Here is a 26,971-nt window from a genome sequence, read left to right on the forward strand (position 1 = left end):
CCTTTGATTAGACTATAACTTTAATACAAATTAGTAAACTAAACATGAGGTTGTAGTCCATCACGGGAGTGAGCTTGGAGCAATGGTTACTTTACAACACACCACAGACCTTACTGCACCTCACTGCAACACACACAGGGACCATGGGGAACAAAAGTAGTCACCCTCCAGAAGGAAGGACAGTGTCGGCACCAATTCAGAGATGATTTGAGGATCTACAGCTGAGTGATATACAAATAAGATAAATTTTTTGTTAATAGTTAGGTACTTGAATGCATTTTTAAGGTTTAACTTAGTGTCACTATAAGTCTACAGGACAGGAAGTGAACAGAAATCTCACTAAGAAAACAGATGGCAAAAAGAGAAAAAAGGAGCAATTCTAACCCATCCTCTATTGTATCCAAAATGGGGGGGAAGGGGAGGGATTTTGGCTTTGGATATACTTTTTATATCACGGTCAGATTTTTATTGCATGAATTGTCACCTTTTGGATAGGTTTCCACTCACTTCCTGTGAGGTCACAGGAACAGGAAGTGACTGGTATTTCCAGTGCAAAATGGAACTCGATTAAAACACTTTTTGGTAGACCAGAAAAAGATTGGATTTTTTTTTGTAATTGTTGTTTTTGTTCCTATTGGGGAGATTTCCCCTCACTTCCTCAACAGGAGCGAAACACAAAATATTGATCAGGTCATGGATTTCAGCACAACATAAAGGCCATGATCACAAATTATTATTTTATTAACCTCCAGTACTTTAATGTATATAAAGCCGGATTTCTAAATTAAACCCAAGTGATTGGGCCTTGGATAATACATGAGTATGTGACAGTTTATTGCATACTCAGCATGTCTTTTCATCTCAAATATAATGAAATCCATCAATGTCTACAGAGTACTCCCAAAGCTGCCGTACATTTAATGAATAATAAACAGTGATAACAGTCCTCACAGTTGTTATTGTAAATTAAAGTGCACAGCCCTCACATTTCCCTCCGAGTAATGAATTGGTTTACGCTACCTTTGTTGGGCCAAAACAAGAAAACCGAGTACACAAAATGAGCAAAAATGCTTCTATACAGCAAAGCCGGGAAGCTGACCGATTTTTCAGCCTGCATTTATTTTTTAACGCATTATTTAAAGTGAACTTTTCATATCGTCTCCGTTTTGGTCTAATAAATCTAGAGTTGAAAGTGTTTGTTATATCTGTTTGATGAGTATAAAATATACCAGTTGATCCTGTCAGAACACTAGTGAGCTGATAACTTCCTGTGCCCTCTGCTTCTGCTGCACCTGTCAGCTAAAGCAGAACTCTGGGCAGAATTTTTATTAACCCTTTCAGTGGGGCTGCCAGCACTCTGCAAGGGTTAAGTGCTTGTTTTTTGTCTAGGTGTTACAGAAAAAAAGTTATACTCGCCCGATCCTTCAAGCCAACCTGCTCTTAGACCGATCCTTGAGGCCTGTTTGCAGCAGTCTTGGTCACATAAATGATCACATTCTATACATGGAGGGGAATTTATCAAAACTGGAGCAGACAAAATCTGGAGCACCTGTGCATGGCAACCAATCAGCTTCTCTCTTTCATTTTCAAATCTTAAAGGATAATTAAACCCTCCGTTTTTTTTGCATAGATCTACTGCTAGCAAGCAGTAGATCTATGCAAAAAGTGTAAAAAAAAACCCAAAAACTGCTTTTAACAGAGGTTAATACTCACCTGTGTCTTCCCCGCGCGCTCCCGTCCGAAAATGTGAAGATCCTCGGGTGGCCGCAAAGCATCTTGGGGCGGGCGCATGCGCAGTTCACATCTTCGGCCAGGATGCGAGGAGAGACAAAAGCTAAGTCTATGGACGCGTGCACCCGCACAGACACCGTGGGACAGGAAGTGCCAGCAAGCACAGAGGGGTCAGCGCTGGATCGGAGACCCGCCGCAGCGCTGGAGGGACAGATGAAAACGAGACGGCAGAAGAAGATCGGATTAAGAGACATCATTTAAGGTAAGGGTTTTAATTAACATTGGGGGGAGGGGAAAAAAATTGACTTTTTAATGTCACTTTAACTGAGCAAACTGAAGAGAGAATCTGATTGGTTGCTGTGCTCACTTGCTCCAGATTTTGTGTGCTCCAGTTTTGATAAATTCCCCTCACAGTTTATAGACGTGAAGATGCTGAGGAGCACTCTAATGCTGCAGCATAGGAAGAGAGGGGCTTCAGTGACCGGAGAAGCAGGGAGCCATCTCGATGGTTTGGGTGAGTAGTTTGAAAAAAAATTTTTTAGCACCTAGACAAAAAGGAGCACTTAGCCCTTGCAGTGCGGAGTAGCCCCACTGCAAGGGTTAAGTACACTTCTGCCTGGAGTTCTACTTTAGGTTAGGTACACACGGAGCAAATTTTGGCAGATTCAGAAGGAATCTCAATACAATCCGTGGTTGGCTGTATGCCCTCAACAGAAGTTGACCATTAGAGTTTTGCTGAAGGGTGATGCTGGATAATCATCGGCTGAACAGCATGTTTGGGTATTCTGCCTGCGAGTCTGAAGGAAAAAAATATTACCATGTGTACCCAGCTTTACACTGCTCCCAGTGGTCCCTGTGGACTAGAAAACACCTTCTCTCATGTTATGGAGAAGGATAGGGTGTTCTGTAGCCCTATCTTTGGGTAACACTCGCTGTTCTCTATCTATGTATATGCACTTCCTGTACGAGAGCAACAACACTTAACACTGCTTCTCTGTGCCCTTCTCCTCTACGCTGTGCCCTCTTCTGTCCTCTGTGCCCATCTCCTGTCTGCCCGGCTGTGCCCCTCTCCTGTACACTGTGCCCCTCTCCTATACACTGTGCCCCTCTCCTGTACGCTGTACGTGACTGTGCCCCTCTCCTATACACTGTGCCCCTCTTCTGTACGCTTTGACCTTCTCCTATACGCTGTCCCCCTCTCCTGTATGCTGTGCCCCTCTCCTGTATGCTGTGCCCCTCTCCTGTACACTGCCCCTCTCCTGTAGACTGTGCCCCTCTCCTGTACGCTGTGCCCCTCTCCTATACACTGTGCCCCTCTTCTGTACGCTTTGACCTTCTCCTATACGCTGTCCCCCTCTCCTGTATGCTGTGCCCCTCTCCTGTATGCTGTGCCCCTCTCCTATACACTGTGCCCCTCTCCTATAAGCTGTGCCCCTTTCCTGTCCGCTGTGCCCCTCTCCTGTCCGCTGTGCCCCTCTCCTGTAGCGTACAGGAGAGGGGCACAGCGGACAGGAAAGGGGCACAGCCGGGCAGACAGGAGATGGGCACAGAGGACAGAAGAGGGCACAGCGTAGAGGAGAAGGGCACAGAGAAGCAGTGTTGTCGCTCTCGTACAGGAAGTGCATTACTGGCAGGATCACCAGGTAAAAATAAAAAGTCTGAAACTAGACCACTAATAGAAAACAAATGCAGCATACATGAGGACTGGTAAGTTGCAATATATACCGTATTTTTCGCTCCATAAGACGCACTTTTTTTCCCCCCAAAAGGCGGGCAAAAATGTCTGTGTGTCTTATGGAGCAAATTAGATCACTTGTTTTCAACTCTAGCCACGCGCGCTCCTCTGGGGGACCCGTGAGCACGGCATAGGAGCTCACCATAGAGCCCGTAGAGCAGACGAAGAACGTCCATTCTTCGTCTGCTCTGTGTGATCACTGAGACCGTGGCGCTGTAATCACAGCGCCACCTGTCTCAGCTGTCACTAACTACAGCTGTCACAGAACCCTACCCTCCCTGCGTCCTATGGTCAGGTGCGCCTTATGGAACGCAAAATACGGTGTGTATATATATATAATATTTTAGATACACTTTGTGCACATTCATACTAGCCAGTTCACTGAAATGCTGCATTTTAGCGGGCAGGCTAGTGTGTTCTGTGGTCACCTGCAGTGGCATCCAGTGTATTGTGAAAAAATGTAGAATGTTTGCATTTTCCACAGGGCACTTCCCTAGCGGTGACGCGTGTTAATCCGGTGCAGCAAAACGCCACTCACGGCTGTATGTGTGATTGGGCCATTTAACTTGTGATTGAGAAGAGATGGTCTTTTCTGCTGTAAAAATGTACAATGTTGTGCTGTCACATATATCAACCTTTCTTCAGCTTACTGTAACGGAAACACGGATTATTTCTGATTGGATGCTATGAGTTACTTCACTTTTCTCATCACTATAGAGAACTAAAACATTGATGCTTCAAATACATATTTCTCTGAATGTAGAAAGGAATATACACCTTTGTCTTGCCGGTGAATGTTCTTTCATGTTCCTACAACCTATAACTGTGTCCTAATTTCTTTTTTCATTTTTTTTCCTCTTGTTCCCCAGACATTAAGCACAGACGGATACCAATTTTGTTTTTTGCTAACAAAATGGACCTAAGGGACTCTCTGTCATCTGTGAAGGTGTCTCAGTTGCTGTGTTTAGAGAACATCAAGGACAAGCCGTGGCATATTTGGTAATGGTTCTATTATTTTGAAGTGTGTGAGTGTGCACAATAAAGATGTTTTGATTGCTAGAAGTGTCTATAAACCAGAATACAGTTGTCCCCGTGCTGCAACTCTAAGCAGAAATGCTTTCTCAATAACGGTACTACTGCCGGCATCCTTCTGGAGCAAAAAAATGTAACAGAACCCATGTGAGAGCCATTACATTTCAGTTTGGCTATAGAGCAAGTTCCTGGTGAACTCTGAGAGATACGAAGTCCTTCCGGTCTAAAACAGTTAATTGAAACCAGAGGTCTGAGTCTTAGGGGTTTATAAATAATTTGCAAAGCCATTTGCCCTGCGAATCTCTAAGAACATTTGTTCTGTGCAAATAGACTTAAAAACAGACGTTTTGCTTTGTATGTTTCCTTTTTAGGTCAAATGTAGCTAATATTGCAGTATGGCCACTAGATGGTGCTGAGGAGCATGGGAAATAAATACGTATTTCCAATGCTTACATTTAGCCTGAAAAGATATAATAAGAATGTTCATTTTTGCCTCTATTTGCACAGAATGAACATTTTGCCTTGCAGATTGTTAATAAAGAGACCCCTTATTCCCTTGGAAATCAGATTTCGCCTGTTTGTGCCAGTGTTATTCACTCATGACACTTATTTATTATTCCATTCTTAATTGTATGTTTTAACAGTACAAAAGGTAAGATTCACAATGGGTACACAACACACTGCCTCATTGTCTGATCCTCTATACATCTTTCTTCTACAATAACTTTTGTTGTTTACAACGGAAGTAGTTTTTGACACTTTTGGCAATTCGGTGTTTTTTTAGGACATATTCAATGAAGTGTGGTAAGAAGGAGAAAGAGTTGGGGTTTGCTGTATCCTGGGAGCATCCACACTCTGCTTATATCAGGAATCATCATCCCATAGCTTGTGTACATGTGAATCAGTAGGTGTCTACAGGATATCAGGTCAATAGAGGATATATGTTCCCATTTTGTTTATGGGTTGTGGTGTGGGCCCTAGGAATCAAGCTTGGTGTATGTGGCAACAGAAAAAGTGATTTTAAGGGTGATGGGTGGAAGGGTAGGAAGAAAGAAGTAAGGGGAACAAGAGAAGAGGGGAAAAAAGGGGATGGGCTCAGAGCAATGTCCAAATTATTATTATTAGTATTATTATTATTATACAGGATTTATACAGCGCCAACAGTTTGCGCAGTGCTTTACAATATAGGGAAGACATTACAATCACAATACAATTCAAGACAAGATGGTAAGGAGGGCCCTGCCCCTTAGTGCTTACATATTGCGTTGTTTTTTTTCCCATTCAGGTTTAGGGAGGGGAGGTCTTTTATATGTCTGATAAAAAATGTCAACAAAATGTATATTGTCAATCCTTAGGGTCTTGAAATCCTGGGAAGGAGTGATATATCTACAGCAGTACCACATCGTGTTGAAGGCCTCGAGCCTGTCTTGTTTAGTGAACATTTGTTCCTCCATTTCATCAATGTAATTGATCTGGTTTATCCATTCCTTTTATGGATGGTACATGTGTGCAACGCCAGTGTCTGGGAATCGGAGCTCTTGTGGCATCAATAAGATGTCAATAAACAGATTTTTGAGAAGATGGCCAGCGGTCTTCGCAAGAGTGGGAGAAAAAGAGGAAAGCTGACCACCATTATTTTCATCTGTATTTTATGGTTATCTTTCCAGAATGGTTGCATAGCCGGACAAGTCCAGAAAATGCATGAAAGTTTGACCTTTTTTTATTCACTATCACCAGCACATATGGGGCATTTTTTATGTCTTGGCATGTTTCCTCCAATATTGTAATGTTGAGTTCCTGCTCTCCTTTTAGAGAGTGTTTTAAAGAGTTTAGAGCAAACGTATTGGTCTTATCTTAATAATGTGTATAGTCAGGAGATGACATCATGCCACTATCATACCATGCGAGCCAGAAGAAGCTACAAATAAAAAGGGGGAACAAATAAAATGCTCTACAAGAAGTATTTGACTTTTCACGGCATTGGATTGTTGGGTATCCTGATTCATTTTTCGGTAGCAGGGAATGTCCTTTGGTTCCATGTATTTGCCAGACAGTCTTTTCTTTGTTATAATATAGGCTATTGACACTTATGACTATTGGTGCTCTACTGTGTATGTACATGTCTGCTTCACAGTTATCACCACATACTGTATACACAGCTGTAGCTCTGATCAGATCATTCCTGTAACTGGGATCAGAGACTGCTGTTGTCTCTGGGAAAGCTCCGTATTTAGGAAATCCTTAAATAAATCTGGTAATGGATAGATTTATAGTCAAACCCTCCTCTACAGTGTCATCCAAACAACTTCTTAATGATCTATCCCAGTGTTGGTGCATATATAGGTTCCTGCTATTGCCAACACTTTTTTTTTTATTTTATCTGCCATCATTTTTCATATAGTGTTGAATTATAAATATTACTTAAAGTGATATAAAGTCAAACGTTTTTTAAGCGATTCCAAATGCTGATTTAAATCACTTGGAATGGATGCTGCTCCTTGAGGTTTTAGAGAGGTAGGTTCCTGTAAATTCAGCTGGCCCTCTGAGCACTGGTCTAATATCCTGTTTTTGGGTGGCTCATTTCCTATGGAGCCACCCTTGTGTGTGCTAGGAAGCTGTGTGTGGCTTCACAATCAGGCTCAGTGAGGCAATCAACCCCCCCGTTTCCCGCTCCTACCTTCTTCAAGCTAGTAGATGGACATTTGCTGCAGACTGCGCTGTCCCTTGTGATCTTGTTATTAAACAGCAAGTTCTGGGAAGTCGAACTGAGAGAGCTAGCTGTTCTGAAACATGATGATTGTAAGCGGTTGGGCACATTTTTTAAGAAATACTCTGATGGGCAATGTATATTTGTTTGATCTGGATTCATTTTTGAAAAATGTTTGAAAGTTCAATACTGCTTCCACATGCTCTGTGCTGACTACCCCCTTATCTTAAACAGTGCAAGTGATGGACTGAAAGGTGAGGGTCTTCAGGAGGGAGTGGACTGGTTACAAGGTAAGTGACAGTTTCCTGCCACACCATTGCTGATTCACTCTCAGCTTCTCTTTATCCCTTGTTCTATCTCTTGTGTTCTCTATCCCTCGTTCTATCTCTTGTGTTCTCTATCCCTCATGTTCTCTATCCCTCCTTATATCTCTTGTGTTCTCTAGCCCTCCTTATATCTCTTGTGTTCTCTAGCCCTCCTTATATCTCTTGTGTTCTCTATCCCTCCTTATATCTCTTGTGTTCTCTATCCCTCGTTCGTTATCTCTCTCGTGTTTTCTGTCTTTCTCTCTTACGTGTTATCTCTCTCCTGTTTTCTCTTTTGTTCTCGCTCTCTCTCATTCTTTCTCACCCTCTCCTGCTATTGTTTTCTCTCTTGCATTATCTCTTTCGTTCTGTCTCCTGTTATCACTTTCTCGCTCATTTTCGTCTCTCTTTCTCGCGCTCTCTTTTTCTCGTTCCTCTTCTTTCTCTATTATCTTTTGCTTTTTCTTTTCTCTACCAATCTTCTTCTGTTCTTTTTTTTTTTGCTCTCTTCTCTCTTTCACCTCTCTATCACCCCTTTATTTTGTGTCTGTCTCATTCTTTATATTTCTCTTTCTTTCCACTTCTCTTTTTGCCTCTTCGTTTCTCACTCTTCATCTCTCTTTTTTTTTGCCTCTTCCCGTCTGTCTCTCCCCCTCTTCTTCTACCCCCGTCTCTCCTTTCTTTGTTTTCCACCCTCCTAACTTTCTCTCGCTTTCAGTTATTTCTTTCATTTTGTTATTTCCATTTCTTCCGCTATCAGATCAAATCACGCAGTGAGTACAGCTGCATTCATTTGCTTATTTTGTTTTATTGCTTTCAGTCTTTAGCGACATACTATATCTTTTTAAGATTGCTGTTCGTCACCTGGTATCAGGCTGGCCACAAATGTATTGCCCATTTATTTCAAGTTTATTCTTTTTATTACAGTGCTTCTCTGGGGAATGTATATGTATTAAACCTCTAATACAGATATAAAACCTACTGTTTGTGAATGTTTGTCCTTTTTCATTACAATTAGAATTTAAGCTATAGATAAAGATGAGAACTGGAGGTGATCTGAGATTGCCCATGTGCAGTGCAGTATACACTAGACACATTCTTGTACAATATGTATAGGACATTTTCTACACGCATCTTATCTCATGTCCAGTCACACCATTAAATGAGCCTGCAGGCTGTAATACAGTGTTTTTAAATAATAATTCCACTTTTCATTTTCATAAAGATCTGCAGTAACATTAAATAGAATCCTTGTGATGTAAAACAGGGGAGCTTGGTGCACATTACTGTCTCCCTCTAAATGCTTCCAGAATCTATTTCATATAATGGTAATTAAACAATGATCTAAGTCAGCCTTTCTTAACCAGGGTGCCACAACACGCCTTTGTGCCTTCTGGTTTTGTCAGCCACTAGCACCATGGAAATGCATGACTTTAATCCGGGTAAGGGTTACATCCAAGACCTTCCCGAGCATTCAGAAGAGGGTAGGAGTCTACCCCTGTCCAGAACTGCCCCACGTCCTGCCCTCTGCCATGCTGCCTTAGCTGCACTGTGGGAAGGACTCTGATGTGAAGGGAGGGCTCCTGATGTGAAGGGGGCACTCTGATAGGAAGGTGGGGGGCTCTGATGGGAAAGGGTGCTTCTGATGTAAAAGGAGGGACTCTGATGTGAAGGGGGGCACTCTGATAGGAAGGTAGGGGGCTCTAATGGGAAAGGGGGCTTCTGATGTAAAAGGAGGGACTCTGATGTGAAGAGTTGTTTTTTGTTTTTTTTTTGCATGGGGGCCCACCTTAAAAATCCATTACCAGACCCCTATCTGGAATAAAGGTTTGTTATAAATTTTGGGGAAAACCACACTTAGTTTTTTACATTTATGTTTATTACATTTTAGACTGAGGTGCCTTGAGATTTTGCATACTTTAAAGGGTGCCACAGCTATAAAAAGAGAGAAAACGCTGGTCCGCACAGTACGCACAGGTTTACAGGAAAGCAATTGCCCGGCTTTGTGTTGTGTTCCATCAAAGGCAGTGAGGACTGTGTCTTCTGGCTGCATTTGACACTACTATACCTGGCGTTCTTTACAGGCCCCACAAGCTGGCCTGACCCACATGGCATGGTCATACAACAGCACGTGCAAAAATATTGATATTTGTGCATGTGCAATTATTTTATTAAAACTGCCATTTTAGGTTTGCTGTTTTCAGCAATTTCATGTAGTCACACCTGCAGTTTACACAACATAAACAGACTGGCATGTCTTCACACATTTTATATTAATACGTGTAGTAATAATTACAAATAAATATCTCAACCTGACAGCTCTTCCAGTCCTGTGTCTGAAGCTGGCAGCTGTTTGGCCGAGTTGTGCTGTCCCATTTTTTTCTCCTTCCAACACATCAACTTCATGCACAAAATATTTACTTGCTGCCTAATATATCCCACCCATTTCCCGGAGATAATTAATGTTATTCACTCACCTCTCCGTGGTCATAATATTATGGCTGATCGGTGTATAACATAGCAGGCTACACACAGGGGAAGTGGGCAAATAAGAGTAGTTCAAGTTCACTAAAACTTGTACATTAACATCTGCTTATCTCTATTATTATATGCTCCGTTTTAATTGCCTAGTGACAGCTTTACTTTAAAGTGGGGACGAAAAACGCCTTTTTGGAGTTGTTTGCCATGATGTGCTAGTATGCACAGCATATTCATGCTGACGATGTGCTTAATCTCAATCACAAAATCTTCTTTTGAATTTCCAGTTGATACATTTAGTAATCATCCATCCCTGCTCTCATCTCCTATGAATACAATGCCCTTTTCCATGCCAAATAGTAGCAGATGTTATGATGTTAGCAGCACACACAGTCACCACTAGATGTCAGAGTCGATTTACTGTTCATATTGCTATTTCAGCGGAGCATCACACTTACTCTTATCTATGTGAAGACCACGACTACAATGGTTTTCAAACACAATAATAGAGTGCAGCTCCAGCACCAAAGAGCTCTTTTATGCTCTGTTGTGTTTTAAGACAAATGTAGGGATTTCTGTTTGCAGAGTAAGGTGCAGTTTGACACCTTATAGGCCAACCGCACACTATCAGATCTTTTGCAGTTGTCATCAAGGATCCAACATACTTCCATTTGTCACAGCAATCCTCGAGTTTAAAACCAGACTGAAATTACTCTTTTCCTGCTTTAGTCACACCACTCCATCCTTTCCAACCAGTACTCACCATCCTTTGTTTATCCCAACACTGTGTGATGATCACGGACCACATAGCTGTCCTTTTCCACAGCTATTCTTTGCTTTATTTTTGTCACTATTAAGACATTTATATAAAAAGGGGGTTCTGACATTACATCCAAGATGGCGGCTGTAGATGTTCACACAAGGTAGGCTTTTACAGCTAAATAACATGCATAAAATACTTTAAATGCTCATATCATCTTACGGGAAGATCATTGTTGAAATGCACGGTCTGGCAACAGGGTCTTCTGGTGAAAGGAGGCTTTGGAGGACCAGTTGCATAGATAGAGGGAGTCTTAGTGAATGAGGAGTAAGGCAAGTATTACACCCTAATCCTCTACTCCTAGATATAACAGGCATTTGACCCTTGCCATTTCTTGGTGCCCCACTGTTAGGTTATTTATTTATTGAATTTTTTTTTTTCTTGTGGCTGGAGTTGGGCTTTAACTCTAGATAGATCTAAAAAATAATGTAGTTTGGTATCAAAAAATAATTACACATGTTGTTAAATGCAAATAGCGCAAGTACCTAAATTGTTCTTCACATCAGCCTCCTGTAAACTACTGGCACTCAGACTGGACCAGCGCTAGGAGTCTGTAAGCTTGAGTGAGCATGCTTACAGGAGAAGAATGCAGAGTGACAACTTCACAAGTGTGCTGCTGCTCATTTATTGCCTAATCCGGCCAGGGGGGATTTTTATTTTGGCTAAGTTGAGATGTTGTTGCATTTGAGGTTGAGGACCTGCCCATGCTGTCTGTCATGGGTGCTGCATCACCCATCAGCAATCTTACTACATAGAATTGCAAATTCTGGTGTTGAGGTTTATACTTTATGTTGCATTCAATATACACAGGAGGCATGATTTACTTGAAGAATGCCTCTACTTTTCACCCAAGTGTTAATTCTTTTGCTGCAGACTGCCATCTGCACCAGACTGGTCTGTAGGAGCTTCCTGTTCCTTAGCCTGTGATTATGTAAACCGTGAAATCCCAAGTTCCCTTTTCTAGCCTTCGTTGGTCAGAAATCAATGAAGAGATAAAGAGTTGGCCATTGTAGTCTATTGGAATGGCCAATCAGGCTGAATTCTGATGTACCTGGCAATGTAGAAATAATATAAAATGTTGTTTTGAGTGACTTCATCCCCTTCAGCTTTTCCATCTACCAATAACCATATAATGTATAGGAAGAAAAACCTGTTACACTGTGTGCTATAAGCAATATGTTTTAGAACTAATAGTCGCAGTACACCCTACAGCTGTCACTCTGCAAAAACCGCATCAGATGTCACCTGTGTACAGTGCTGTGTGTTAGGCAGATGTCACTTCCCCAAAGAATTCTTCCAGTAACTTGTCAGGAAGAAGCCTGATTGCTGCCAGCACTATGTAGGGCAGACGGCCATGATTAAAGTGTTTCCAGCAATCCTCAAGTGAATTCATGAGGTTATGGTTACACTGCACATGAGTGGGGTGGTTTTGTCACAATTAAGACCTCCAGCTAAAGCCAAGGAACTTTCTTTTCAAAATATTGTTTTGATTCTCCGAGTTCACTTGCTGCGCACTTAAGAGAATGGACACCGTCAATATCGTATTCTAAATAATCAACCATCTTATTATAACAATAAAAAGCTTTTTATTGAGGAACTAAACGTCCAACAATACACTGGCCAGTTACATCTTTGGAATGCAAAAATGGAACTGGGAATCTGTGATTTGAATTGAGGCCACTGACGTTTGATTTTCTATATAACAGAATTAATTATTTCACCATGTGACCCAAAATCTACGATGTCTCTACTCTCAGAGCAAGTCTAAAGCAAAGTACAGCCACTGTGCTCATCAACTATGTAGGAACCTTAACCCCTATTATATAAAAAGACACATAGGCTTCAACTGCTACAAAGCAACATATACCAATGAAAGAAGCAGTAGAATAAATTACTTAATTATATTTTATTTTACTGAAGCAAGTATGCAATGTGCAAACCACTAATGAAACTCAAACTGACAGTATAGTAAATAAACCAGAAAATGTAGTTTGAGGGAAAAAAAAAAAAAAACTGCACCAAAGATGCCACAAATATTTTTTTTCCCCCTCCTCCCAATCACTTTTCCCATATAGTAACATATATCTTCAGAGCTGACTTCCATAGTATATATAGTCACAGACTCTGCACACAGAAACCAGCATGTCATGTTTGAGTTTTAATGGACATTGTGGCTTCAATTAGCCAGTTACAGCGAGTAGATATTACAACACCAATAGACTTTATATGGTTCAGCTCATGCTGTTTTATATAGTGTTTGAGAGTGCTGTGATTGGAAATGCCAGCAAGACAAGCCTTGTAAATGTCCTAGCCTTAGTAAATAAATTAAAAGGATTTTACTTTAGCTTGTACAGTTTATGACCTTATTGATGAGACCATGATTGTCCATGTCCATAAAAAGCTTGTTAGGAGAAGGTCTCTGTTCCTGTTGTTGAACTAGATGCTGAGCCCTAGGATGGCCAAAGATGGGCAAATATCTCCCCAAGAACAAAGAAAAATAAAATGATGGAACGATATCTTCCCATCCCTAATGGCCACATGAGCTTTGAAACCTTATGGATACCCAATAGTGAGGGTGATGCACGCACATGGTACTTTAAAGCCCATCTCCAGCCAACACTTTTGTTTTTTGTTAGGATGTTGAAAAGACAGAACCTCAGCTAACCTCTGAGTTTTAAACTAAGAAAGAAAAAAGTGAAGTGTTCAACAACATGATTTCTGTGACACATACAGAAGAATTAGCACTCGTCTAAGGGACCGACTCTTTGGCCTGTATTTAATGTGGTTTGCATAGGTAAAGTCCAATGCTGGTCCTCTTCCAGGTTCAATGACACCAAGCAGCATTCAACCCACTTCATGTGAGCCCTGGGAATCCTGGACACTCCTCCTTGGGGGCGGTGTCATCAATTCTCCCCGGACTCCCAGGAGAATGCCGCAGGGAACGGCAGTGATGTCATTATGTGGTGCAGTTCTGTACAACAACCATGACCACCCACTGCCGGAGGAAGTAAACCAGTAATGTTGCCCTTTACCATATTTTTATATTACAAAAAAATTAAAGCCCTATCTGTCCCAAAAAAAGATGTGTAATATGTTTGGGTAGACTACCATTGCTAAAAGATATAATGTGCAGTACTGAGACATAATTGGAACAAAAACAAATGCTCTGGTACTCAATGGGCTTTGGGAAGCAAAGGCCTGGGGACCCAAGTGACTAAATTGTGACTGTTTGCTGTTATCAGACTGATAATGACTAATCTTGGGTCTAAGGTACACAATTACTGGCTGCACATTAACAAAAAAGAAAACACGTGTCTGTCTTCCAGACGGGTGACCCTTCCAGGGAAGCTAGTGACAGGAATGAGAGCTGTGACAAGCCAGTGATCTAGCCAGTCTTCATTTTGACGCCAAAGAAAGCTGACACTTTGCAGAATGGCAGTAGAAGTCTTCCACCAGAACAGGGAAATCCCCAATGGGAACATTGTCAAATAAACCAAATAGAGGCTATAACCCTTTCCCACTATACTACACAAAGGTGTATTTATTGCTGCCGGTGTTACCGTTGAGAAGAGTTTGCTACTATTTTGTTTAGTGACCCCTATCTTCAGAACAGTAAGTGACGTTAAATGTCAGGAGGGGCATAAAGCATTCAAATATTGACAGAGGTTCTAATCCTTCCCCTATCTATCCAGAATGGGAAAGAAAACGTATTTTGGTTCACATTCCACTTTCAGCCCAATATGTATTGTATACTGACCTTACTAATGCATACCCAGCACTCCCTTTAGGTGCTTACATGTATTGATCCTTGGAAAGACATTAAAGTGGCATTAAAGTTTTATATATAACGTAACACGCGCTGAGGCTACATCTAGGCTTCAATGACCTCTGCATATGGTGAAAGGGTTAAAATACACATAAGTCATTTGTAATATTTGTGGCAAAGTAAATGTTGCACACTGCTTTGACAATGTGACTTTTGTTAAGGTAATAACTGCCTGAGCTCCCTCACCATCTTCACCAGACAACAAGCTTTTAATAGCTGGCATGGATTCAGCATAGAAGCCCTACATGGTGGATGTGCTTCTTATAGTCGTCATACATGCAAGCCTGTCAATTCAGCAGGTGGTCCTCTTCCTCTAATGCAACGCTGGCCATACCTGAGCCCCCTGTTCTGATTGGCTAATTTTAGCTATACAATCTACAAAAGAGGAAGTGAGCATATACATAGTTTGTGAGAGTGTGGAGCACCGGAGAGCACACTAATAAGACCCCATTCACACTGAGCTACATCCAAAAAAGCGATTTTGAGCTGAGCGACATTGAGCTACAGTGCACATTTTGTCGCGCTATGTAGCGCGACTTTTCAGAGGGACTTCATAGCTGCTACATTGGGCTGTATCCAATCAAAGTGGTTTTGATGTGACATCATTCCTTCCTTCTTATATTTCTGTGCAAAAGTGACACTTCTGTAGCGCGACAATGAGCTACACCATTAAAGTCTATTGGGCTAAATCGCACAAAATCGGCCGAAAAATAGGTCATTTTCGAGCTACAAGCTTGAGCGACGGGCTACAGTTGACATTGAGCTGTGACATGTGAACAGCTCTATTGAAATGCATTGGACAAGCTACATTGAGCTGAAATTTGAGCAATTTTGGAGCTTAAAGAATAAGATATTCCAAAGAAATGACTGAGGGGAAGAGTTATAAATGGACCCTTAAAGGAGAACTATGAGGTGAGTGCTATTCACTCAGCCTCATAGTTCTAGCCGACCTGTGCCAATGAAACTGTCACAGGTCGGTTCAGTAGATCTGGAAGTGAGCAAACACATACCGGCGTTCGCTCACTTCTCGATCCTGTCACGGCAGAGAGCCTTGACAGTGGAGGTGCTGGATTCCCCCCTCCCCGCTCCGATCCTTCTAGCGCTGACTGGCAGAACAGATGGGGGAGGGGGAGGGTACAGCTGGATCTGCCTCTAGATAGGCAGAGCCAGCTGTCACTAACGCAGCTGGGCGGATCCAGACATAATTGTCGGGATCCGTTTCAGCTGCGGCGTCTCCGTATACCGCGAGCTGTAGCTCGCGGTATACTGAGCTTAGGGTGATGGGAGGACGCTAGTTTGTGTCCTCCCCGTTACCCTAAGGAGAACTATGGGGAAAAGCCCTAACCCCATAGTTCTCCTTTAATGATTACCATACACGTTAAAATCTCTGTGTATAATCAACTTTCAGTTTACCAAAACTATGTAATATGAGGACTTACCTAATGTATCCAATCAATATGTGTTCAATGAGACAGGCCCTTGCACTACATAGTTGTTGGCAGATCTAAAGGAGATTGCACAATCAGATTATAATGTTTGTGGTGAGTTTAAGTCTAATTGTGTGGAGTTGTTTTTGCTGTGTGTTTACCATATAGTCACATTGACTGGTATGTAGGAGAAAAAAGCAAAAACAAATGCATGCTGAGCACCTGCGTACACTAACTCAGTTATATTTCAGTGGGTTGAACTGCTGCTCGTTTTATACAGTTCAGCTTGTTAATGAGACCAGAATTATACTTCAATGTGTTTTCTGTTCTCACTAGATCAAATACAAGCAATGAAGACATAAGAAGATAAAGAAGTCCTGCACCTTACCTCTCACCACTCGGACCAAAGCAAGTGCTAAGCCTCCGTTTACAAGGCCAGAGGAAGGTCCTCCGTTTTATTCAGCACCTCAGATACACCTTTTTAAGGCAAATAGTGACACATTATGCAAAGAATGATTAGTAGAAACATTTATCCTCTGGACTTCTGTGTGCTTTGTTAATCAGTGATTTTAAAATTGTTCAAGTATGTAAATAATGCAAAGTAAGGGGAATGTTGTTTTAACTTATTAATTTATTTACTTTGTTTTATTTGGAAGGTACTGTAATATATCCGTATTTTACCATTTATACTTTAGCACCGAAAAGATGTCATCAAATGTTAAAGCAATATTAGGAAATGGATGGAAATGTTGTTCTGTGGATTTGTTTTATTACAGATAATTTCACTCAATAAAAATATTTCAAAATCCGTTTTAGGTGCATAATTCTTTTTTGAAGTATGTTTATTTTTTTCTGCAGTGCATTTATAATAATTATAATAATAAGAGATGAGGCTGGGCTCGGTGCATACCCAGTTCGCCTGAGTTTGTCCAAGCCTGCTGAAAACTCTGACCACCACCCTCCACTCCCAACCTGCAGCTATACATCTCACTGGGGCAGGGAATGCCGCCCTTGCTACTTCTGACATTGATTGGGCAAACGGGGCTCGCAACATGCCCGGCCTCTTCACTACTAATGATCTCAATTTTGTTTTAGCAATTCCAGCAGCATAGATGGCAAACATATTCATAGAAAACAATTCTGAATCGGTTTGAGGAATCTTTGTAACTTGATATAATCACATGGTAATGGTAATTTCTCTGGGACAATCTCTACAGTATGGGGTCTGTTTGTAAAAAAAATGTGCATAGCTAATTTGTCCAAAAAAAAAAAAGCGCTTCTAATAAAAGAATAAAAGTTCAGTCAGCGAGTGTGGGATGGATCCCTCTCTCAATCTCGATCCAGCAAATTAGCACGAAAAAAAACCGAATTGAACTGATTTAAAGAGGACCTTCCACTACAAATAGGGTTTGCATGCCTCATGCTATTTTAGTACAAGGTCTGCTTTAAAGCCAGTTTCCATCTTTGTGGAGGTATTTAAAAAAAAAAAAAAAACATATGCTAGCAATGTACTTTGAGTGTACATGCAGAAGGCATATGCAGTTGCTGTATGTGAACTTTTTTGTTGGCTGTCCTCTTCATCTCCTCATGGCTCCTTTTGAAATGGCTGCCTCTGTGCTCTGCAGGCAGTCTGTGTAAATTACAGGGTGCTGGGCACAGTGGGAACTACAATGTAAGGCATAGAAAACTACATCTCCCACAATGCTATGCTTCCCTCGTACGCAAGCCTCTCTCTGGAAACTGAGCTCTTCCCCTCCCATTCATTAATATTCATAGTTGCAATGCCCCTGTGGTCAGTGTAGAATGACCTGCAGAGCGAGTGTGCAGTGTTCTTGTTAAAATGACTCACAGGAAGGGGGTCAGCTCCTTTACAGCCCGCACAAGACAATCTGACCCCAGTGTCATACTGAGTTCCTGTGAAGGGGCTGACTAGCAAGATACTGAAGCTTGGCCCAGTGGGAGATTCCTCCATCCACACAGTTTAGCGTAGATGGAGGAATCTGTTACACTTTTTCTATCTGTCCATAGAAAATCTGCAGATAATCTATAGGTGCTTGGCCAGCTTTACGCTGGCGACACTATATAAATACCTGTAATAAATAAATATAACCAGGACTGGCTGCAGAGAAAATGAAAATATTTTTATGGTAGGCAGTGGTCATTACATACACGTAAAAAAGAGATTTTCCTTTATATTTTTGATTAAAATAGCAGTTCAAGCAGTTTGCTGTGCTCTAGCCGATAACAGACTTTTCATCTGTGTCACTTATTATACAGCATTATGTAGGGCTGAATGCTTTAAAAGCAGTGTATCCCGTTCAAATCATGCTTTAAACATGAGCAGACCATTTTTTCCCATTTACCAGCGAGTCGTTTAGTTTATGAAAGCATCAATAATGCACATTTTCAAGCCATTTGGCATGGCCGAGATTATGGAAATTACTTAAACAATTTGTTTTAATGTGTAAGAATAATAGTAATTGGGATGTTTTTGAAATCCTCTATCTGTGGTAGCAGAAGCTTAAGCAGTTATTGTGAGTATGGACGTGGAAAATGTGTATTGAGCATGTTGTATGTAGAGGGTTTAAAGCGGTTATATGGAAATGCATCACAGTGGCTGATTCTTTGTGTATACACATCTAAGGGACGGGCCTCCCATATTTAATGCTGTGCAATTTGTCATGTTCTCATTGAATGGCATATGATACTTAAACTCTGTCTGGCTGCACAGGTTCTGTATCTAGGGAGCGTCTGACCCCTATCATCATCACCGCCTGTTTAGCAGAGCTGCGGAGATGCTCTTTATAGATTTCTTCAAGGCCTTCTGGCAGTCCATCTGTTGTGAACATGGACAATGCTGAATGTACGTCTATGCGAGTGAACAGAACGAGTGCCATCTACAGTACTTCCCTCACCCACATTTGTTAAAGCTGCACCGCCAGGAGGTTTCAATTACATCTTATCAGAGTATCCTTGGAGCTTTACTAAACTAGGGTAATGTTGATGGGGTTATGTTGTACACCTGACAGCCATATGTACCCAATGTAAAGTACAGTATATGCAGAGACTGGGCTACCAAATCCAAATTGGGCTAATTTCTCAGGCGGGATTTTAACAGATTTGGCCCTACAGTACATCTGAAAATAAACCCTGCTAAGAATATCGCTCATATTCAGGTGTAGATATTTTGAAGCTGGATTTTCAATACCTAAAAATTATAGCAAGCCCATGGAAGCCGCAACCTTAAATTCACCTTTCTTGCTATTTACTGGGCACTTGTAGGGTCAGCAGTTCTTTGAAAACGTTATTCGTTGAATCCCGTTGCTATTCACAGCAGGGCTGGAATTAACGTAAGGGCTACTGGAACACCAGCTCCAGGCCCACCACTGAAAATAGGCCCAGCTGGCCCAGATCGCCTTGGTATGCCCGGTTGCAATCCGGGGCCCCAGTGAGGAGCAGGCGGCTCCCTAATTAGGGAGCTGTCTCCACTGCTTCCTGGCCGACCAACAGAAGCCAGGCCCATGATTCTCTTAATCCTGCCCCAGTTTACAGTATGATACTTGGAATGCAAAGGAGCTTTCAGTTAAAGTAGGAAACAAGGTTTGGCTATTCCCAAAGCAAGGCTAACTGTAGAAAACAACTACCCACGTGGTGCCCGGAACTGCATGTCACACGCTGCCCCTCTACTCCTTGCTGCCCCGAGGCCGGGCCTTGGTTGGCCTTGTGGGAAATCCAGCCCTGTTCACACATATGCTTGTTGACTACAAGTTGGCTTATTCCTGTGTTCACACATGTTCTGGTTCACTACAGGTTGCCATCTCCCTGGTGAGAGCCTGATGTGGTGTGGGAAAGAATTCCATAAGGTGGGGGCAGCCATGGTGAGGTCCCATAGACGAGAGTTCGGTGACAGTGCGGGTGAGTGGGCAGGATAGTCTGGTGGAACAAAGGGGCCGATTTGGAGTATATCTTCTAATTAGGGATGAAATGTAAGCTGGTACGTGGTTATGCAGAGCTTTGTAGGTAAGGCTGAGAAGTTTGAACTGTATCCTGAAAGAAACAGGAAGCCAGTGCAGAGATTGACAGAGGGGTGACGTATGAGAGCAGCGAGAGGTAAGACAGATGAGCCTGACTGAAGCGTTTATGATGGATTGAAGGGGGGCAATCTGGGCACGTTTCAGGCCAATGAGAGGAAGGTTGTAGTAGTCAAGTTGGGAAATCATTAGTGCATGGACAAGCATTTTGGTGGTTTCCTCAGTGAGAAAAGGTCGAATTTGAGAGATGTTTTTCAGATGAAAATGACACAATTTAGTGATAGACTGAATGTGAGGAGAAAAGGAGAGGTCAGAGTCAAAACGCACGCCAAGGCGCAGTGCCTGAGGAGTAGAGGAAATGGTTACTCCATACACCTTAAGAGAAATGGATATGGGGGTAGCCTTAGAGGGAGGAAACACGAGGAGCTCGGTCTTAAGCTGCCCACACACCTTACAATTTATCTGCAGATTTTCTGTGGTCAGATGGAAAAGGTGCAACAGATTCCTCCATCTACACTTAACTGTGTGGATAGAGTAATCTCCACCTGGGCAAATCTGTTGCACTTTTTCCATCTGACCACAGAAAATCTGCAGATAAATTGTAAGGTGTATGGGCAGCTTTAGAGAGGTTCAGATTGAGGAAGCAGGTAGTCATCCATTTTGAAAGAGCGGATAGGCAATCAGTTATGCAAGCCAAGCCAACAGATTGGGGGAAAGATCCGATGAGGAGAGGTAGATCTGAGTATCATCACCATAGAAGTGGTAATGAAAGCCGTATGATGAGATAAGGTTACCAAGAGAGGTAGTGTAGAGTGAGAATAGAAAAGGACACAGTACAGAACCTTGTGGGACTCCAACTGAGAGAGGTACAGAGGGGGAGGTGGAGCCAGAGAAGGAAACACTGAAGGCTACTCTGCCAGCATTACATCCCCGGCTCTTGCTACTCTGCCAGCCGTTAACCTTCCCACCACCATCGTGCCTGAAATTCCACTGTCACTACATACCTGCCACTACCCAACCACTCCCTGGCCTCGCCACTGCACCTGTCAACAACCCCATCTTAGTAGAGGCAGGGCTTTGTAAGCAAAGTCTCCAGAAAGGAGAACAGTGAGCAGCACATTAGTGAAATCACCAAATTTTACCCCAAATCTCCTGAGACTAGCAGTTTGAAGCATTATTGCCTGAGATCTCACAGATATAGAGCTATGAGATCGTATGCACCCGATTGTCACATGCCAGAAAGTGTTTTTTCTTTCTTTTTTCTTTATTTATTTTTTCCATTATAAATTTTTATTGAAAAGAGAGGTTACAAATGACTCCAGAAGATGAAAAAACATATAAAAGTCTACATACAACCAATCAGCAAGAAAACAATCATATAGTAGTAATCACTTCACAAACAGTTACAGATAAAAGCAAATGTGTTAATGATTGTCAGCATGAGACTGTATGGTAGCAATGGTTATCAGTACCAAGAAAAGGAATCTCAGAGCCACCCGAAAACCCCCTCAATTTTTTTACAACATGGAACAGGTGAATAAAAAGGAGCAGTAGAAGAAGGAAGGAGAATAGAGAAAAGAGAAAGAGAGAAAAAAACAAGAACAACCCTCCTCTCCTCCCCCTAGAGATAAGTATATTCTGAAGAATATCGGAAGTCTGTCCTATAAAACCAGGTTCGTTGGAATTTTTCAGAGCGATCATGAAGTTCAGCGGTAAGTTCTTCCATATGTATCATATCATCTATCCTAGCAAACCACTGACCTATCATGGGGAGGAGGGTTGACTGCTTCCACAAGATCAGGATGCAGGCCCCAGCAGCACTCAGGAGATGGATAAGCAAAGGTCTCTTGTAATGCAATCGACAGATGATTAATATGAAAAAGAAGCGCCAAGGGATCCAAAGGGAGGTTCACAATGTATGCAAACCCTACTTACTGTCTTCCAGAAATCTTGAAGGCAGGGACAATCCCAAAAATATGCAGTAGCGTACCCCTGTGGGCAGTATATCTCCAACAAGGGATGACTAATTAGGATATAGGCAGTGCATTTTTTTTTAGACATGGATGCCTTATGGACAGCATATGGTCAACTTGTGTCTGAGAAAAGGACCAGTTAAGTTCCAGTTCCTACTGGGTAACAAAAGAAAGAGGGACTAGTGACCTCGAGTTGAGGAGGATAGAGTGCGCCAATGAGAGAGAATGTCTATGCGGCTGGTCCTCTGGCACAGTTACTCTAATGGTGTTGGTTCTCTAAACACTGAAGGCCGCTTGGAAAACCAAAGAAGAAAATATTGCAGTTGTAAAAGCTGCCACTGAGATAGTTCAGGACAGGAAGTTCTATTTTTTAAGAAAGAATTAAAGGCAAAAAGTTGGTTTTTCAGGGTGCTGGTTAGGCATAATTAACATTTGTAGATGTTACCCATAACATAGCATATCTTCACTTTTCGCGTTCAGGTCCACTATAAAACATTGCTTTCCCTTGGGCAGTAGTAGGCCTGAGTATTTAAAAAATATTAAAATAAAAATGGGGCAAGGGAGGTTGGCTTAGGACGAGGGAGACACTACGATACTTCATTCTCCATTCTCTATTGTACAACGCCGCATGGCTGCAAGATTGCGATTTAACCTGCTGTTGATTCGGGGTGGGAGGTGCAGTGGAGAGGCCGCGAGGATGCGTGGATTCAACGACGAGAAGGGTTCTGAGAGTATGGGCTGCAAGGGTTGGTGAGTTTTGGCTGCAATTTAGTTTTAGATTTAATATTGGTTCTAGGGTTGCACAGATACTTTTCGAGTACCTGTGCAGATACTTGGCATTTTCATGAGAACTACCAGGGTTGCAGTGGTTGCAGCTGGGACCTGGCTCTGGCACTCCCCCACTGTCCTGAAATCATTAGTCTGTATTGTTTTAGAAAAACTGTAACATGACAATAAACAAAAATGTATCAGTACTCGTACTTGTAAGTACTCGACAAGTACCAGTACTCGTACTCGCAAAACTGGTATCTGTGCATCCCTTTTTTTATATTTATAAAAACAAAATCGTACATTAAAACAGAGATGTACAAATCCCGGGAGCTCCGTGTGACCCTTACAAATGACAGCTGCCTACTAATTTTGGCATTTTTCTCTAGTGTAGTCTTGGAGCTCAAAAGTATCGGTACATGTACTCGTACTTGTACCGAGTACTGTACTTGGTATCTGTGCAACCCTAATTGGTTCAGTTTTAAAATATGTTTGACAGATCCTATATATGGATTGGTGAATAGAACTGTATGGCCGGGTGTCCATATCCATACTGAGCGGTGGAGTCCAGCGTGGCTGACAGGGGAGCGTAGGAGGTAGGTATACTAAGCGCTATTGACAGACTACTCCTGCGAGCTCCAGTTCGCCATCGTTCACCCTCTTCGGTCTGCAACGACTCCATTCCGCAAGAAGTCTATTAAGGGAACATGGACATGCGGTCATACCCTTTAAAGCTCATATACTGAATATATTTGTACAAGATTATGCGGTTCTATATAACGTAATGACATTCTGCATATTATATTATTTGACTATGAAGAACGCGCACCATTGTATGGCAGGGGATTAAAAAAGAAAAAAAAAAGACAGACATAACTGTGTATATTGTACTGTATTCATTTGGTCACATTGTGACTCATTTTGTGTCAAATAAAATATTTTGGAAAAATAAAAAAATAAAAATGGGGGATCGCAGCTTGGCATGGAAACGTTACTAGAGCCAGGGCTGGCAATATACCTTTTACAGTCCCTATATTCTGGTAATATATGTTTCTTGTATAATGACACAATACATCTATGGACATCAAAAGCTGCCATATTTATTACAAATGTACGCTCTGCTACAACATAGGGTCTCCTTAGCTGGTATCCTGTTTGCATAGAGGTCTACTAGGGTCTTGGCTACAAGAGACAAATTATTTCTATCTTTATTTCAGACTGCCACTCTTTCTGTCGGCTATAGATGTGCTTTTGGAGATTTCTTTTGTTGTAAGATCTCCTATTTTGTTCTTGGATTTTCCCTTCCTAAATTTAAGGATGGAATGGTTGGGTAGTTGTCTTTGTTGTTGTAGTTGTCTTCCACTTTGTTGGAGGCCAAATACCCTTCAATGGCAGTCTTCCCCCTGGTGGTTCTCCTGACCTGCCTTGGTGCACCAGTCTCCTGACCTGCCTTGCCATACCTATTCCCTATTGTGCTTCAAAACTTTCTCTGGCCCTTCAGCCAATTTATTCCTTTTGATACATCCTGAATTTCACATCTGTTGGATCTATGAGCTGTTTCCCACCCCTCTGCAGGATAGCTTTGGGACACCCCATACATCTATGAATTTACTTTGAGGGACATAGGTCCCACCCCTCTGTGTCTTGGCCATATGTACTGCATGCCCACAAAGTAAGACATGACGGTTGGAGGCAGGGTCATGGTAAACGGCCTCCAGCTGTTTTTTGTTTGCTATTTTCGACCTGAAGGCAGCTGCATAACCCATCTATCTATGAATTTACTTCATCTCTGTGTCTCTCAATAGATTCCAATAAAAAGAGTTTATAATAAAAACAAAAATCTTATTTTTAATTTTGATATATTTTTTTATTTTATTTTGCCCTTGTTGTTAAAGGGTGGTTATTTGCTTTTTCAGAGTTGGTGTCATTTTACTAAGATCCCCTCCCTCTGTAATTTTTCTAAACTTTCATCATCCTCCACCAATACGAATGTACATGATAGCCAAAGAAGTGGAACCAGCTATGCTGATGAAGATTCTGGCAAGAGCGACAATTGATGGAGGGATATAAAATATGACTGATAGAGCAAACGCCACCTCTGCACCTATTTTCTCCTTGCTGCTGCCACCACCCTTTTCCTTTCCATTCCTTTTATTGGTGTCACATCCCACTGCAGCTCTTGTATGCTTTCATTTTTCTTCCTCCAGAGGAAAAGGCATGATAGCCAAAGACATGGAACCAGCTGATGCAGCTTAGTGAAGATTCTAGCGGGAGTAGCAGTTGATGGACAGATGGAAAGTATGACTGATGGAGCAACTGCCATCCCTGCACATATTTTTCCCTCGCTGCCGCCTCCTCCTCACTATCCCTTTCCAGTCCTTTGATTGGCATCACCCCCTCTGCAGCTCTATGCTTCATTCTCCTTTACTGATGTTCGCTGGAGTTCCAAGCCCTTCCCCCATTGCCTTTACTTGATTATAAATTCTTCTGTGAAGCCGCCAATAAAGAATTCTGTAGGAATGAAGAAATGTAAGTTTAATTTTCTATAGATGTACTCTGGGCATATATAGAAACGGATTTAAAAAATGTGACCTAGTATTTAGAAAAATCATTACGGGCCGCAACACACCTTTGCTGTGCATTAGCATCTTGCGATGCCATTCATTTTGAATGGCACCCCAAAACACTTAAGCAATACAACTCCGACACACATGTATTGCAATGTACCACAATGCACGGTAACTACGGTTGTGGTGCACTACATCAGAAAAAATGTTGCATGTTCATTCTTGTGCATTGGCAGCTCTTTCAAAATGAATAGGCTGCCTTAATACAATGCACATTAACACGTGACACACAACACATGTTAACACAAAGCAAAAGAACAGACAGGTCCAAATGGGTCCTAATGTATTCTTATATAGAACTAGTGTATTTTGCTGATTTAAACTTAAAGTTCCATTGGCCTTTAAAAATGTGTTAAACTTACTCACCCAAATATGCATCCTGCTATGGATCCTAATACAAGCAGGCCTAGAATTATTCCTGCAGCAACTTCTACATGCAGTAGATAGCCACTTCTCTTCAGGTATTGGATGGCTCTTGCGAAGGACAGAGCTTTAGCATTGGACACTGCATTGCCTGGCTCATTATTGATGTTATCTAAAGACCGGGACTTGGACTCCTTAGGAGAGCTTTTTTTGGGAGAGCCATGGTTCGTAGATGAAAAGCCTGGCAGAAGAAAAATGAACTTTAGGTCAGGATGCTAAAGTAAATGTATTGGAAATATAGTAAGTATAGTAGTACCAAACGTCCATCAGTATCAAATTTTCCTCTTTATCCTGCACTTGCACACTGCAGCCCTGGTGCCGCAGGCCACCAAGATAAAAAGAAAGGGCCCAGCAGGGACACTTTCACATGAAAGGCTGGGCAGTGCACAAATAGGGTTATGGTTATGAACTCTGTAAAAACCTACCTCGCCTCTTGAAAACTTTAATTTTGATAGTGGGTATGTAGTGATACAGCTGTCCATCAACCCTTAGGTGGAGCTCATAGGTGCCACTGTCAGCTGTGTTGATCGGATCAATAACAAGAGAGCAGTCTCCGTGAGGCAGACGAGACACAAAAACTTGGGCTCTATCGTTGCGGTGGTCTACAGGTTCCAGCTTGTCATCATACAAATGTATGATGGATGTGTAACCGCTGCCATCGTCAGATCTTATACCCCATTCCACATCTGCTTTGGATTCTGCGGTCGGTGCTGCCACGCGGAACAAGCAGGGGATTGTCAGATGTGATCCTTCTGTTGCCTGCATCTCACCCACTGGCAGGGAAATTTCTGTAATATCTGCAGCTGGGAAATGGAAAAAAATATACATAATCAGACTTCTGTTTCACATTAAACTATATAATAGAACAACTAAAAGAGTCACAGTAGAACTAAACGCTGCTGCTAACTGTCAGGGGGGAATGGACGAGCCCTTGGTACACCCCTCCCCCTCCTTTTGCTGCTTTTCCCGCTCTTTTCTGCTCTCTCCCGACAGGATTGGTCGTTACAATATCCAGGCAGACTTACCTTATTTTAGGCAGGAAAAGTTGCAGCCTCTGATTGGCTGAAGAGGGTTATATAAACACGGAT

General features: G+C 42.0%; 1 protein-coding gene across 1 annotated transcript in view; it reads left to right on the plus strand.

The window, feature by feature from the left end:
* The window catches only part of ARL6 (ADP ribosylation factor like GTPase 6), a 51,768-nt gene extending 34,924 nt beyond the window's left edge, over positions 1-16,844 (plus strand). The window contains exons 6-8 of the mRNA XM_018568828.1: positions 4,336-4,465; positions 7,440-7,495; positions 16,398-16,844. Of these exons, the coding sequence (XP_018424330.1) occupies positions 4,336-4,465; positions 7,440-7,495; positions 16,398-16,423 (212 nt within the window). The 3' untranslated portion in view covers positions 16,424-16,844. The remainder of the gene's footprint in view (positions 1-4,335; positions 4,466-7,439; positions 7,496-16,397) is intronic.
* Positions 16,845-26,971: the final 10,127 nt, after the last annotated feature.

The sequence above is a fragment of the Nanorana parkeri genome, unplaced genomic scaffold (assembly GCF_000935625.1).
Source record: "Nanorana parkeri isolate BGI_ZX_2015 unplaced genomic scaffold, ASM93562v1 scaffold1250, whole genome shotgun sequence".
NCBI classification, from domain to species: domain Eukaryota; kingdom Metazoa; phylum Chordata; class Amphibia; order Anura; family Dicroglossidae; genus Nanorana; species Nanorana parkeri.